Source organism: Penicillium maclennaniae (assembly GCF_028827695.1).
Source record: "Penicillium maclennaniae strain IBT 15551 chromosome Unknown utg000005l:1.0-2652337.0:1.0-2654196.0, whole genome shotgun sequence".
In the NCBI taxonomy this organism is placed as follows: domain Eukaryota; kingdom Fungi; phylum Ascomycota; class Eurotiomycetes; order Eurotiales; family Aspergillaceae; genus Penicillium; species Penicillium maclennaniae.
This window is the reverse complement of record NW_026623217.1, coordinates 2,334,891-2,350,056: the sequence shown is the minus strand read 5'-3', so window position 1 is coordinate 2,350,056 and position 15,166 is coordinate 2,334,891. Positions and strand designations below refer to the sequence as shown.

Genomic DNA, 15,166 nt, shown 5'->3' with positions numbered 1-15,166 from the left:
GTGTAGGTTCATCATGGCCGAATCTTTTCCAACTCTCAAGAATTTGATGCTCTGGTGTGGGGCCAGACAATTGGAGACATCCCCAAGAATCATGGCGGTAGCCGCTGTTGGCTTGAGCATGCACAGAGCTCGATTGATCAGTGCCTTCCATTTAAATCCCAGTGGGACGGCTCATACATGGCTCTGTCTGATTTTCTTATGAGCTCGAGCTAGAACTGGTCGCAGGATTTGATAAGTCTTTTCCTGGTGATGACGAGAAGGTTTCTGCTCAGCTCTCGTCAAAGCGTGAGAAATTGGAAGCCATTGACCGGGGATAATGGCTCCTGGTGTGATCAATGACGAATAGTCAAATCGTCGTTACTGAACCAGCGATGTGCACCGAAAACAATTGAGAGCGCGGAAAAGGGCAGTCTACAGCATTGCTGAATTGCCGATAGTCGGAGAAACACATAATTTGCATACGCTCCTCCTGTAGACTGCAGTCACGAAAATTGTATAATTTGCGAGCTCAGTGACATAGACCTGGATCGATACAAGTCCAGGAATGACATTACTAGTAGCGATAGCAAAGCGGGAATGACAGGAAGGGAAGTCAGTTGATGGAACATCCAGTTGAATTCCTGGGGCTGTCCATTTTATTATTGAAACTCGATCTGGGTGTTGTGCCTCCGATCTTTGCCGCCTGTACAGATGCGCTCATCTAGAAGTACTAGCAGCCACTTATTTTTCGTCCCCTCTCAGCTAGAAGTCCACCCAGGACTAGATATTCCTGCGACGGGCTCAACAATCATTCCGAGCTGATCTTTGTCGATATCTTTCAGAATATTGATTCCGGGGGGCCAATACATCCTGATGGATGTTGAGGATACTATATGCATCAGAGTGCTGCGTACTGCACTGACTTTGGGGGACTCTAGTGTAATATGGCCTAGGCTATTCTGACCAGACTATGCAGAAGGCCGTTCCGGTTCTTTATGGTGATGGCGCTTCTGATCACTGACCGCTACTCAGATCAGCAGTCACAAGATTTGTATGATAGTCACAGATCAACGTGACGATCTCCGGTATAGGTGGTCTTTATCGCTACCAAAGAAGGCCTGTAGCCGAGTCTTCCATGCCGGTTTCCCCCAACACCCACGGGATGTGGTGGTAATGTCGATGGGATGACCGAAGACTGAAGACGATAAGACCTTGGAGGGGCTTTCATGCTGGAATCGATATCATAGTCTTGCAAGATTCCAGTGACTTTTTCCTCGAGTTTCTTCTTGTTTATCCTCTCCCTGATTTTTCTTTCTCTTTGTCCTGAGAAATACTTATCTATTCTTCATGATTCAAGAAGACTTCGCTACAGCCTCATTCTTCCCAGATACCAACATCTACGATCAAGACGAACATTCTGGTTCCTGTAAGTGAATTCAGGTCTTCGTGTATCCTCCTTCCCAAGATCCCTCTATTCTGGCATCTTCGACCTGGTATAAAAGACTTACCTTCGTCAAGGCATCTTCATTCCATCTTCATTCCAACGTCGACATTCATCAACTCAAACTGCAATTGCATTCTTCAATCCATTGAACTCTCTGACTCTCTGACTTATCACCTTTCCCACCCAGCTCCTGCCACCAATTGCTCTCCCAAAGTTTCCCGGGTATCCTTCAGAACCCCATTCATTCGACTCTGTTCTGATTTTCTCTCTTCAAGATTACGATGGCTATCAGAATTGAAAGACTTCTCGCAGCGGTTCTCGCCGCAAACCCCAAGCTCAAGGCAAGTACACATTCACGGTCGCATAGCAAGGACTCAATCTTAACAGCATGACAGCTGGATTATCGCCAAATTGCCGTGATGTACGGTGAAGGCTCGACTTACAACAGCATCGAGTACAAGATGCGTCCGCTGCGCAAGTTGTCCTTGAAGCTCGTTGCTGAAGAAGCCAATGGCGACTCCAACGTTGCCATGAATCCATCGCCGGATGGCCTCCGTATTCGCCCTTCTAAGATCACCAAGGCAAAGCCCAACTCGAAGACCACTGCTACGAAGAATACCAGAGCTACTCAAGCTGGCGACGGGGCTCTGACTCAAATCTTGATCGACGATGACGGTGTTGCGGAGAGTGATGCCAATGATCTGATCGTCATCGGAGAACCCGTCAATATCAACAGCGACATCGAAGAGGATGCAATGACTAAGATCAAGGAGGAAGATGCCTCCGCCGAAGGACAGTACACCAGAGGTGTTCATGACAAGACCACCTGGTTCAAAAGGTCGGCACAGGATTCCGGGTTCAAGTTCGACCAGGATCTTATCAAGCACGAAAAGTGCGATGGGAAATGAAGCGGGCACTGCAGACGTTGAATTGAAGTTTGCGCCTACATGGCCAGACAAGAGCTGGTTCAAGGAGGAGGATGAGGCGTGAGACCAGCGAGAGAAGAATGACAGGGGGAAGGTATACGGCGACGTCCGTAATAGTGGATTTAATGGGAATGGCGGGATATGAAGCCTTCAACAATGAGCATAGTCGACTAGATGGTCAAAGAGCTGGTTTTTATTTGCTATGACGGAGGCCTAAGAGATATCATAATATAGCGCCATGCGGCTTTGAGTTGCTACTTACATTGTCGTTCGAGTACCCCATTTGGAACGTGCGTTGGGTAGTGAACCGTACCTGTAAATGCTTTTTGAAGAGGAATCTGATGCTGACCAGATACGAATGATTCGCCATTGATCTGGTAGTGTCGAAAAAGGTTGAATGGCTATTCAGGTTTCGAAAAAATTGAGGAAAAGAATCAGTATATCAAATACGGTACGTGCTGATGAAAGATGGAGATATCTCGAGACATGAGAAGAAGTTCAGAACATGATTATGAATACAACCGATATATAACATGGGGTATCTTGAGAAGCATTGCAAAAAGAATCGGGTCGTCACATCATGGAACACAAGCCAACTAACACCTCCATCGCCGCGGCGTACAAAACTAGACAGGGCCACATCAAGCACACTCGGCATCACTGAGATGCATTGGGTGGACACGCTTAAATTGCGCTTCTCTGCTTGAAGAGATCCTAAGAGGAGCGTTTGTAATCGCCGATGGCCTTGGTGACTTCCCCTTTCAGATGATTGAGTGCATCGATGATACCTTCACAGGAGTTCTCGTCGGTGACAAGGGCGTTGGTTAGACAGTTGACCTGAGCCTCAAGGGAGGTCATGGTACACTGCACAAGATCGATGATATTGCAGCGTAGATCGGCGACCCCTCGCTGGCTAGGGTGCACAGTCGTATTCATACTGCGTCTCAAGACGAAGGGGGTCTGAGGCAAATCATTGTCGCTCTCTTCGTGTTGATTGATGGGAGGGCTGAAATCCCCTTTTGTGACGGCTAGTGACTGAGTAGCCTCATTCTCTATGCCTTCAATTTCCTCATCAGGTGGATAAATAGGCTTGTCCCGGTACATGTAGGGGGCAAGAGGGGTAAGCGATTCCCATGCAACCATACGACGCCGGCAAGACTGCCATGAATACACACGACCCGTTTCCTTGAAGAGAAGATCGGAAATCTCAAGCCAGAAAGCCTTACGATGCGCGGGGAATACGCGGGAACCCTGACGCTCCTTGGAAATTCGAATCAACGCCTCTTCCTCCGTCTTGTTCAGCTGCTTGCCTCGACCCGAGGCCGCAGTCGGCGGGTTGGTAACATCGGACATAACTCCTGTGTTGGGTTAGCGGTCTTTGCGAAACATTTCTGCAACCTCGTCATTGTACAATCTCATGATTGAAATCACATACCGGACGTTCGACGCAGAAGCCTGATGTCTTGGCGCGGGTGGAGAAGAAGAACTGCTTTTGATTTGTGCGGTCGTCTAGCACGGACGCGACGCGTGCCTATCCGTAGATTTCATTTTGGTTGGCTACTACACGCAGTTTAACCACCACGTGTATTTTGGATAGATTCAGCTTATTATATGAGTTAAATGGAGCCTTGCCCTATGGAGGGTGGACCTCGATGTATGACAGAGAGATTCACGCATGTAAGGTTTACGAGTACTATGTGCTATGTCATGACCCTAGGAAGGTTGTCATGATGGTACAGATTGGTAGATACAATGAATTTTAGTAATTAGGTAGCTAGACTAATGTTAGACTACTATAGCTACGGAACTACAGTATCTATGGGAACTGATCGGCACACAGAGCAATTGGGCAAGTTCAAATGTTCGGACTACTTTCAAGGCATTCAAGTATACCGTCAAGCCAACTAAAAGTTGCTTAAATCCATGTGTCATTAAACACAATGGCGACGCACAAATACAAAACGCTACCAAATCCCATCAATCAAGTGAAGACCAGCTCCACTTCTAATGACAGAGTTGAATCCATTCTGCAACAATACCTTCCATGTCCCAGGCGATGCCCCATTGTGACGATAGGCAGCGGAAAAGCTTCTGCATTGAGTTGAGTTCGTACAGGAGGTTACGAACCGCGCCACCCGGGGAATTCGAAGATATTCCCTGTTCCTTCTCAACAAAGCGCCGGGTGTCTGAGCTAGGGGGGAGGTCTGATGTCATCGTGGCCCAGATGGAGATCTGAATGGGAAAGTAGGGCGTCTTGCCAGACAATTGTGCGAGGAAGGTTGACAGTAGCAGCGCCAGCAAGAGAAAAAACAACGTAGATCGTGGCGGCAGCGAATAGAGAGCTGGGCATGTGTACGACATGAGCACGACCACGAGGTAATTGCTCGACGATGTCTTGGATGGCGACGGCGTGTAGTACTGCACGTCGGGCATCTTCGGTGCTGGCCCATTCTAAAAGATCGAACCCGAGTTCAACTGCTCGACTGCCACCAGATATGTGCTGTGGGATATTGTAGCGAGAACACACATGACGAGACAGAACCGTAGAGTTGATCATGGTGTCCAAGCAGACAGTGTGCCATCGTAATAAGATCTCTAGTCGTTCAGCGGCAGAGAAATGGATACTCATGGAAATGGTCTCGTGAACCTGGGCCAGTGCTCTTCGAACATCAGAACGATCAGGTACACCGACGGTGAGTCCGTGATCGTCGCAGTCTGAGATCAGTGACTGGAGGCCTTCAAGTACGACCCGAAGAGAGAATGCTGAGAACTGATAATCCAGAGCCCGAAAACTCCCGACGGGAGGGAACAACGATCGGAAAACAACACGGAACGATGATTGATCGGGTTTCTGGGAATGCATGTTGACTAACCACTCATCGGCGTTGCTCGCGTCAAAGGCAGCCTCGCTACTAGAAAGGCTCAACGGGTTGGAAACATGCCGAGCAGAAGCACCATCGCCAGACATCTGGGCGACAAGCCCATCGAGCACATAGTATGCCAATAACGCACGTTGTTGAATCTCTCTCGCGGACCATATCCTCCACTGGTGCTCCTTCTCTGCTGCAGGTGCATCGGCGGAGGGGAGGTTCTCCATTGAGTATGGCTCACTATCGTACATGCCACAGTGCCTTGCCCAGAAGAAGCCCAGCGGGCGAAAGACTTGACTTGTTGTGCGAATAGCCCGATTCTTGGATAGGGCACCATATGTCTGACCCAAAAGGGCTGTGATCAAGAGTTGTACTCCCTTGCAAGCATCATAGGGGCCGTTGTGTGTAATCAAAGACTGCCATGATGTGGCGACGGCGGTGTGAGCTGGTCTCCACAAAGCTTCACCTTTGGCCACGGCATCACTAGGACCGAGGTACAAGGATCCAATGGCGATAGCATTCAGTAACAATGCATGGGTGCATTCCCTGAATACAAAGGTGGCTCTGTGTAAGATAGGGAAGGTGGGGATGAAACGGACAAAGAACATGTGCAGACATTCATCAAGAAAGACCGATGTGATAGAGGTGGCCTTGACTGCTGCTGTAACACTCGAGGACTGCCAAATAACAGCGTTAGTGCATAGGCTCTTCCTGCCAAGAAGCTAGCGAGAGTCTTCTTCCCGGTGTGTGTTGCAAGGCACCGGACAAACTTACCGAGCTGGTCACCATTTCCGTCACATCCCGCACAGCTTGGTGGCCTCCCCCGGAAGGAATCACACCGACAGAAGAACTCCGATCATTGAAAGAAATGGGAGACCCAAAATTCATCCCATTGATGTCCTGCACGACAGGTGGAAAAGGCAGTGTCCCTAAGGGCATCTGCCATTGATCTGCCGTATCAGAGGACATCAGACTCTGGAATAAATCTTCCGAGTCCGGCCAAACAAGGGCAAAGTCCAAATCGGAGGCAACATTATGCATGTGAGAATGGGGATTAGATGCCGACTCTTCCCAGGAGTGACTAGTGGCAGATGTTGAAGCTGGGCCTGCTGTTGAAGCACTGCTAGTATCCCATGATGGCACCGAATGTAATGATGCCAAGGGCATTAACGTTGGAGAAGGACCATTCTTCACATTGGCGTCTCGGAGATGCAGCTTCTCATGACGAGTAAGCGCATCTTGCCGAGCAAATGGACGGCGACACTCTTTGCAAACATACGGTTTAGACCCGGTATCTGGATTTAGGTCCAATCAGTTGACGGATCACAGATGGAGATCAAGGATCGTGGTTCATCAGATTTATGCATCTGGGGTACCTACGGCAACGTTCATGCCTCTATGTAAGCACATTAGTGCTCATGTTCCTCTACATCAGTCTCTCCAGACCATGAGGATGCAGACACTCACTCGTAAATGCTCGGCCTTGGTAAATCCTTTTTGACAAACACGACACACCAACTTCTTGACCCCAGAGGGTGTCATGGTCTCACCCATGATGCTCTCACCGTGTGGGAGGATGGCAAAAGAGGGAAAAAGTGTGGAGAGGCAAGATTGTGGGGTGTGGCACCCTTCAACCGTGGGCCGTCACCAGAGAACCCTACACACAAATTAAAGACGTTCGGTTCCCTAACGTTCCCTAATTTACTGTATTTCCAGGTTCCCGATTGCTTATCCGTTCTCGGGGCGCTCTTCTTGCATTGCATTTGTTGGGCCCATGGTCTTCCAGGGACAGTGTGTACTGTACTGTAGCTGCCAGTCAAATTGCCAGTTAAATTGCCTCCCCCATTTCAACACTTTCCTACAGTACAACTAGGTAGTTGCCCCCCTCGCCCTCCCCTTACTGGCCCATCTGTAATAGTTGAAACGGATGACGCGTCCCGCAATAAGACTGATCGAGCACCTCAGACTGGCTTGTGCTGACCGGACATCACAAAATGTACTAGTCTGCGCCTGCATTCCACGCCAAGAGCTCAACCCAGGCAGCCCGGAATATCCAGAGGGGGTTCTAAACAGGTTCAACCTTGGAGATATGGGGAACTAACGGGGCTAATGGGGGCAAAAATGCCTACTTCGGTACTTGGTCGGCACTGAGAATGCCGTCCCCGTCCTGAAAGCAGTCGGGCTGCCGTCTGTAATTGCCAGGTCCAACCGTTACTAAGCTACATGTCATCGGGGCCCACGGGCAGATGCATTGTGACAGGCCGAAGCCGAAGAGGCAAAAGAGACAGTGGACCGTGGAGACCTCCGCATCTCCAGGCGCAGCCGACGGAGCCGAGCAAAAAATACCCCAGTGTGTTCTATGCTCCACTCTATTCGCACTCACTGGGGTTTTTCCCGGCAGCGCCAGTACCAAGGATCCCGAGTTTTTGTCTTGACTCTTCCTTCATTTCAATCTCTAGAGCCTTTGAAGATCTGTTGTTTCCAAGGGTCTCACACAAAAATCATAAGCTATCTTGACTCTGAGCCGGTTTGATCACCATCAGGAGTTGTCATGACATCCCTGGAATTGCAACCGTCCTCCTCGAGGGCGGCTGGACACACTGAGCAGGTCGAGCAGTCCGAGATTTCACATTACAAGACCGACATTGATCTGATTGAGTCTGCCGGAGCTGACCAGACGGCCACCTTCGAGGAATCGTTGGCGGCTCGTCTCCCCAAAGCCCACCAGGACTATCTCCTTGAGCGACATGGCACACTGAACCTCGATCCCATCCCCGGGATGGGCCCAGCTGACCCTTACAACTGGCCTGAATGGAAGGTATGTCGATCCTCTGATTCCTTATCTGAATCCCACGGTCACAAATTAACGCATGAAACAGAAAATGGCCAATCTTATCCTTGTAGCATTCCACGCCTGCATGGGCACATTCAGTGCGGCTGGCATTATCCCCGCCTATGCCGACATTGCCGCAGAATTCGACTGCAACTTACAACGGGCGAGTTACCTCACCAGTATACAAATTGCCATTCTGGGTGTTGCTCCCTTTTTCTGGAAGCCGCTGTCCAACCGTTACGGACGCCGGCCCATCTTCCTCCTCTCCCTCATCTGCAGTTTGGTGTGTAACATCGGCTGTGCAAAGAGTACCTCCTATGCATCACTTGCAGCATGTCGGGCCCTGATGGCCTTTTTCATCTCACCGGCTGCGGCTCTGGGCAGTGCCATCGTCATGGAGACGACCTTTAAGAAGGATCGTGCAAAGTACATGGGGGTGTGGACCTTGCTGATCACCCTGGGTGTCCCAGTTGGCCCGTTCATCTTTGGCTTCGTGACATATCGCGTTGGTTATCACTGGATCTACTGGATCCTGGCTATGGTAAGTAAATCTCCCGCCTGCTAATGGACTCATGCTGATTCGTTGCCCAGATCAATGGTGGCCAATTCATCCTATATTTGTTCCTGGGACCAGAGACTCGCTACCTTGGTGGCGGTGTCGATAGTCCAGCTGCCGTCTGGAAGAGGGAGTACATGTCGATTCGTCGCATCGATCCCACCCCCATGACAGCGTACGAATTTGTGCACCCTTTGACCTTGGCCCGCTATCCCTCCATCATGATTCCTACCTGCGCATATGCCATGGTCTTCTTGTTCGGTAACATTCTCGCAACTGTCGAGATACCAACGCTGCTACAGGGCAAATTCAATCTGAACGCAGAGCAATTGGGTCTGCAGTTCCTGGGTGCAATCATCGGATCCGTCATCGGCGAGCAAATGGGCGGTCGTATGTCCGACTTCTGGATGAGTCGGCGCTCAATGCGTCTGGGCCGAAAGGCAGAGCCCGAGTTCCGACTGTGGCTCAGCTACTTTGGCTTTGCCTTGACCATCATCGGTGTGATTGTCTTCCTTGTGTGCACGCAAGTGTCCACCTCCGGCCACTGGAATGTGTCCCCCGTCATTGGCACGGCCATCGGTGCGGTCGGCAACCAGCTTGTGACGACCGTCATGATGACATACGCCATTGACTGCTTCCCCCATGAGGCTGGCAGCATTGGTGTGTTCATCACCTTTGTCCGACAAATCTGGGGTTTCATCGGACCTTTCTGGTATGTGTCTTGCTCTGATATCCTTAGCCGAACTTTTGCTAACCAAGTCCTCCAGGTTCCCTCCTATGTTCGAAAATGTCGGGATCGCCCCGAGTGCAGGCATTGGGGCGGGACTCGTCTTTAGCTGCAGTGTGATTCCCACACTCTTCCTCCAATGGCGAGGTCGGAAATGGCGTCAACAAAATAGCGAGTAAAGGACGGAGTTTGAAGGTGTTTCCATGTCGGACATAAATCAATAGACGTAGCATGTCGAGCTGTTGCATTTCTGGAGACGCAAGGGTGTGATGATAACACCCGTATAGACTCGGTATCGGAGGGTATATACTATACACGGCATCGACCGCGGCATAAAGATCAGGCATCTGTGACTGTGAATAGATCAATTGCATGAGCGATGTTTCAAGTTCCAACATAAGAAATTCTTTCTGGCGTAGAGCAGTGAAGTCCTAGGTCCATTGACCAGTCAGTGCAGCCTGAGACCTGCGGCTGAGACGGAAACATAGCTCTTCCCTGAGGCACAGATGCACACGCTCAAGGGGGTAACTTGGGAAGGAAATCAACAAACATTCCAGCATGCTCTTTAACAAAAGCGAAGCAGCCAGAAAGAAAAAAAAAAAAGTTTAAAGGAAAGGAGAGAAGCATGCATTATATACAAATTAGCGAAACGAAAAGAGACCGGCTTAAATGGAAAGCCGGTTATCATCTTTGAAAGCGGCAGGCCGATCGGGACCAATCGGTGCCAGAACCCGGAAATGCGAGCCGTACTAAGATAGCGCGCTTAATCGTTTTGCGCCAGCGAAGTAACATGCGACGCCGGCTTTTACCACCGGGTGGACTGATCTTGCCTGCGCTTGACTTGAAAATGGGCTTAGAGCGACGAAGGTGCGCATTAAGAGCAGTTGGTATTCAGATTAGCCATCTGCACTCGGTTCTTGCTAGAATTCAGGTTCTAGATCTTTGGGATACCGGTATCGATGATTATTGCCCCTGAATTTACGGTCTTATTGTGTATTGAGTTTGACATTCAATGGTCTTGCGATCTGTTTGTTTTTCAAACCACGTAATTCCAGGTCCATGTCATGTGCTTTTGTTGACTGCGTTGATGCTCGAAGCGGCCCATGAGTACAGGCGGAAGAGACTTATTCCGACATGGAAAATATTATAACCAGATACGCACGTTGATTGGCGGATGTGCCACGTCACCGCGCTTGATTATGAGGAACACTGTTGGATATTTGTGATATTTGTCGATTGATACCTATCCCCTTGCCTACTATCTTGGTTTCATCTGAAATTGAAGTCTTCATGACAAATCAGACAAGTAGCGGAAATCGGAGGACTCCATACTAAAGAATGTCTATACTGCGTGCCCAATGGAGGCAGTGAGTGGCATTTCCAATGATCGGCATAGCAATTACTCAATACGCAAAATGCTACTCAAAAGAGTACGACAGCTTTGATTTCACTTTTCGAGGCAAGAAAATTGTTTTAAGAGATTGCCTAGTATATCAAAAGTACGTAAATATATACAATTTCAATGTAGCTTCATCGACCATGCGTATTATTGATCAAATCACTGGTGTTCAATCTTGTTGATGAGAGTTCCGACGTAAGGTAGGAGCTCGACAGCGAACTCGTCGCCGGCCTTGATAAATTCCTTGGGATTCTTGGCAGCGCCAACACCGGGAGGAGTACCGGTCAAAATAATAGTACCGGCGGGCAAAGTAGTGCCCTGGGAAAGGAAGCTGACAAGCTGGGGCACAGTGAAGATCAGGTCACTGTGAAGATTGTAATTAGCTTCTTGACCTCGATCAGATTTAATGGGAAATACTCACGTCAAGGGGCAGTCCTGCATGACACGGCCGCTCTTCAGACCGCGAATCTGGAACTTGCTCGCATCGGGCATGAGGGCAGCAGAGACAAGGACGGGGCCTGCATGTTCTGTTAGCTGCGAATTCGCAATCTTCGCGCACAGAAAAAGGCAAATATCATACCAATGGGACATGAGCCATCGAAGCCCTTGGAGAAGCACCACTGGCTCTGGTTCATCTGCGAAGTACGGCTGGAAACGTCGTTGGCAGCCGTGTACCCAAGAATGTAGTCGAGGGCCTCGGATTCGGGCACGTCCTTAGCATCCTTGCCAATGACAATGACCATCTCGGACTCATAGTCACCAGTGCCATCTTTTTGGGTGATCTTGGGCAGGACCGTGGGTGCGGGAAAGGGATCTGCCAGCGCGGTGCTTGGCTTCAAGAACAGAGTTGGGACTTCAGGGAGGGGCAGTGACATCTCCTTCGCGTGAGAGACATACTTTTTGAAAATGCATTAGTATTTTATCGAGCCATTGGCTATCACACTTAGTCACTCACATTCAACCCAACGCATCGAATAGCTCCGACCTCGGCCTGAGCCAATGGGGAAAGAATGCGCTCGATGGTCTCGGTGACACCAGTCGCGGCACCGGGACTCAGCACTGACGATCCCGAGAAAGGACGAACTGAGACCTCTTTGCCCTGATAGATAGCCAGACCAACGTCCAGTTGGGGATCGACGGGCTCTCCGATCAGAACCTTGGCGGGGTTCGACTTGGGTACGAAGCGCACCAGGCCTGCAGTAAATCTGTTAGATGGTCCATCATAGACAAAATTTGAACATACGCGAAAATGTCGACGCGATCTTAGACATGATGAAGTGGTTTGATCAATTGATATTCGACGCGGAGGAGACGCGGTCTTTATGCGCGGAATATGTCTACCCCGGCGCAGGATAAGCCGGAGGGGCTCACCCACAATGTGGGGAACCGGTGGCAACGCCGAACTCGCGACAATAAAAGCCCCGCGATATCCCCCTCATTGAGATCATCATCATAATGTCTCCCAAGGGCCCCTTCCGTCTCGTGACTGTCAACACTGCGCCTGAGCGCGCCAAGCGCCTCATCGGCCGCGTCGCCGAGGCTTTGAGCGACCGCTACACCATCGAGCACGTCGCCAACTGCGAGAGTATGTATTCGGAATAGCATGACTAGCATAGTGAATAGGAGGCAATTGGGAGCTAACCGTCATACAGGTATCGCAGAGGTCGAGGGCAAGGTCAAGGAGTTCAAGCCTGACGTTCTGGTAGGGTCGCTCGGGATATCCGAGTCCGAACATTCGCAACACGAGATGCTAACAACCGCATAGTTCAGTGCCTCCATGTGGTCCGACGAGCAGGCCAAGGAGATTCACGACATCGCCCGGTCGATCAATCCCGATATCAAGCTGCACGCCATCCCCGAGGGTCTGCAGGTCGAGCGTGGCCCCGATGCCATCGTCGAGTACCTCTGCGAGAAGGTCCCTCCGCTTCTGGACAACTAGATCAATAAACAGTGCCAACTGATATGTACATATGTTTTGTTCGCTTCAAACTACCATTGTAATGATCAGGACCGAGGAATTTGCTTGATGTCTGTTGTTGTTCTTTCGAGCGGCTAGACCCTCTTGACCCCCTCATCATTAGGATAGATGATACCAGGCTGATCAAACTTGCCCACGGACTGTCAATCCTTGATACTCTAAGGTTATCAAGGAACCTTGACTTGGGTTGCATTCATATGTATACTCCCGGTTGTGTAGTACCATGAGCTTCCACAATATATCGTCTGCACTGAGTATATACATTTATTGTTATAGATGTACAGACCTTTTTTTTTTTAAAAAAACAAGTATTGTTCAAACAGACTGCGAGGTCAATGAATTGTGATTTTTTTTTTAAATGTGTGCCCCTTGACAAGACGTAAAGTGAGCAAATTGATTCTTTGTTGGAATACAAAGTGATAACGTGCCGGAATCACGAGCGTGGCGGCGGTTTTGATTGGGGTTAGCGACCCCCGATTAGCGGCCCAAAAGAGCTTATTCCCTCATGAGGAAGGAACTCATGGTGAAAGCAAAAAAAAAATGATTGACAAGAGTGGGATTCGAACCCACGCCCCGTAAACGAGATCAGGAAACCATTGTTTGGTGTTAAGGTGGACCTTAACCTGACGCCTTGGACCAACTCGGCCATCTTGCCATTCGATGTTTGATTTGGCTAATTATGACATTATGTATCTGTGTGGTGGGGCTCGGGTCAACAAGTGGGGCCTCATCCCCCTTTACAGACATGCGATCTCAAACTTGGTCCTAGCTACGATCCTGGCTATTGATTTCTCCTATGTAACCAAATCACACACTAGTAATGGAATCGACAGCATCAAGTCCTGTCCAGATAGTGGGATTGAAATATGCTTTTGAAAATACCAGAAAGTGCAGTGCCGTTCAACACGTAAAGTCTAGCAAAGACTACTCCCTTATTGAGAAAATTTACCACCACTGTGACCTAAATCATTCCTATCAAGATGCACATGAGAGCCAGTAGTCCAAAACTCAACCGAAATCATGGCTCGGCGATTAACCTGGTCACTTCGTGGCTTGTTCCTGTCGATCCCAATCTTAAGCGGGTCGTATCAGGGACCGCATCCATCAAGAGATGACTTATTTTAGCAAAAGTCCAATGAAAAAAAATACTAGGCTTGTCATTAAGATTCGGCGGACTATTCACGCACCCAATACCAGGATGAACGGTGGGCTGCAACCTTTGCCCCTAACCTTCCTCGGAGCTGATAGCCCACACGGCTTGATGGGCTGGCCAGGAAAATCTCGTCTAGCTATGCGGGGCTCCCGATCGTAGTCGATCTGAAGGACATTATAAATAAGTGCTAGACAGCCAAGAAATTTGGCGTATGTTACTCTGCTTGGCACGATACACCGATCCGCACGCATCGTCGAGTCGTTGATATTCACGATGCCCGGCATGATCAGTAAGATCATCTCGCTGGCGCTGGCCGTTTCTTCCGGCTTGGTCGGACAGCGGGCCCAAGCCCAAGCTGTAGCGAAGATCCAATGCGCGTCGAGTGTACATGCCATCATTGCTCGGGGTCAAGGCCCCGGCGATGACTTGAATGTTATGGTCAAGGTGCAGAATTTGATCTTGGATCAAATTCCCGGTTCCACCAGCGTTGGATTGCCATATGCCCATGATGCTGAAGACAAGTTTACCGCAGTTCATGACGGTGCTCTCTTGATGCAGAGTTATGTCACAGAGTACCTAAACGTCTGCCCGGAATCAAAGATTGCCTTGATCGGATATTCTCTGGTATAATCTCTAGGACATTCATACGCCCACATGAAATCTAATGGTGATTATAGGGCGCTGTTACGATGATGGAAGCCGTTTGCGGCACGAGCTCCCTGTTGCTGATTCCCACTCAGCCTTTCGACGCCTCCTTAAACAAAACAAGTACGAATACACTACAGGACACCTCAACAGGAAACTTTGGACTGAAAACTCATCTAGTTATCGCCGCTATCGCCTACGGCGACGAGACCTTTGTCCCCCTGCAGCCATGGGATGTGGGCGACTGCACAGTTGGTCTCAGGAGTAGGGAACCCAATGACATCACCGAGAGAGCAATAGCTAACACATTATACCAAATAAAGATATTCCCGCGCTTGCTTCCCATCACCTGCGAACCATTTGCCTCCTCTCTACAAAGCTACTGCGATTATGGCGACGACCAGTGCTGTGCGGTTTTGCCTGCGGACGATAACGCGGCTCATCATGGCTACGTTGATAAGTACAGCCAGGATGTGGTCAACTTCATTGAGGGCCGACTGAATGGCAGCATCGTCTGACATCTGCCATCAACCCTGGAATGGCAATATAGAGCGATGTCAATGGTTGCATTAGAGAAAGATGGGGACGTCGCATCATACTCCAATTTAATGGCGGCAATGTACATATTTCGCGCGAAAACTGCAACTGCACTGCAT

At 49.6% G+C, this 15,166-nt stretch overlaps 7 protein-coding genes across 7 annotated transcripts; 3 read left to right on the top strand and 4 right to left on the bottom strand.

Moving 5' to 3' along the window:
- Positions 1 to 1,503: 1,503 nt before the first annotated feature.
- N7477_006122 (uncharacterized protein) lies at positions 1,504 to 2,632 on the bottom strand (the record flags this gene model as incomplete). Its single annotated transcript, XM_056967785.1, has 4 exons — positions 1,504 to 1,545; positions 1,867 to 2,249; positions 2,371 to 2,497; positions 2,612 to 2,632. The coding sequence occupies 4 exons, from the start codon at positions 2,630 to 2,632 to the stop codon at positions 1,504 to 1,506; spliced, it is 573 nt and encodes a 190-aa protein (XP_056822539.1).
- Positions 2,633 to 3,063: 431 nt separating this feature from the next.
- Positions 3,064 to 3,702, bottom strand: N7477_006121 (uncharacterized protein; the record flags this gene model as incomplete). Its single annotated transcript, XM_056967784.1, has 1 exon — positions 3,064 to 3,702. One exon carries the CDS (start codon positions 3,700 to 3,702, stop codon positions 3,064 to 3,066), a length of 639 nt encoding a protein of 212 aa, XP_056822538.1.
- A 651-nt stretch (positions 3,703 to 4,353) lies between these two features.
- N7477_006120 (uncharacterized protein) lies at positions 4,354 to 6,611 on the bottom strand (the record flags this gene model as incomplete). Its single annotated transcript, XM_056967783.1, is given in 4 exon segments — positions 4,354 to 4,602; positions 4,613 to 5,896; positions 5,994 to 6,514; positions 6,596 to 6,611. 4 exon segments carry the CDS (start codon positions 6,609 to 6,611, stop codon positions 4,354 to 4,356), a joined length of 2,070 nt encoding a protein of 689 aa, XP_056822537.1.
- A 1,159-nt stretch (positions 6,612 to 7,770) lies between these two features.
- On the top strand, positions 7,771 to 9,514 carry N7477_006119 (uncharacterized protein; the record flags this gene model as incomplete). The annotated part of the gene is made up of 4 exons (XM_056967782.1): positions 7,771 to 8,037; positions 8,099 to 8,593; positions 8,644 to 9,320; positions 9,376 to 9,514. The coding sequence occupies 4 exons, from the start codon at positions 7,771 to 7,773 to the stop codon at positions 9,512 to 9,514; spliced, it is 1,578 nt and encodes a 525-aa protein (XP_056822536.1).
- Positions 9,515 to 10,893: 1,379 nt separating this feature from the next.
- N7477_006118 (fumarylacetoacetate hydrolase family protein) lies at positions 10,894 to 12,005 on the bottom strand (the record flags this gene model as incomplete). Its single annotated transcript, XM_056967781.1, has 5 exons — positions 10,894 to 11,098; positions 11,156 to 11,252; positions 11,315 to 11,630; positions 11,690 to 11,928; positions 11,978 to 12,005. 5 exons carry the CDS (start codon positions 12,003 to 12,005, stop codon positions 10,894 to 10,896), a joined length of 885 nt encoding a protein of 294 aa, XP_056822535.1.
- A 184-nt stretch (positions 12,006 to 12,189) lies between these two features.
- Positions 12,190 to 12,673, top strand: N7477_006117 (uncharacterized protein; the record flags this gene model as incomplete). The annotated part of the gene is made up of 3 exons (XM_056967780.1): positions 12,190 to 12,319; positions 12,387 to 12,436; positions 12,500 to 12,673. 3 exons carry the CDS (start codon positions 12,190 to 12,192, stop codon positions 12,671 to 12,673), a joined length of 354 nt encoding a protein of 117 aa, XP_056822534.1.
- Positions 12,674 to 14,138: 1,465 nt separating this feature from the next.
- N7477_006116 (uncharacterized protein) lies at positions 14,139 to 15,028 on the top strand (the record flags this gene model as incomplete). The annotated part of the gene is made up of 2 exons (XM_056967779.1): positions 14,139 to 14,489; positions 14,543 to 15,028. The coding sequence occupies 2 exons, from the start codon at positions 14,139 to 14,141 to the stop codon at positions 15,026 to 15,028; spliced, it is 837 nt and encodes a 278-aa protein (XP_056822533.1).
- Positions 15,029 to 15,166: the final 138 nt, after the last annotated feature.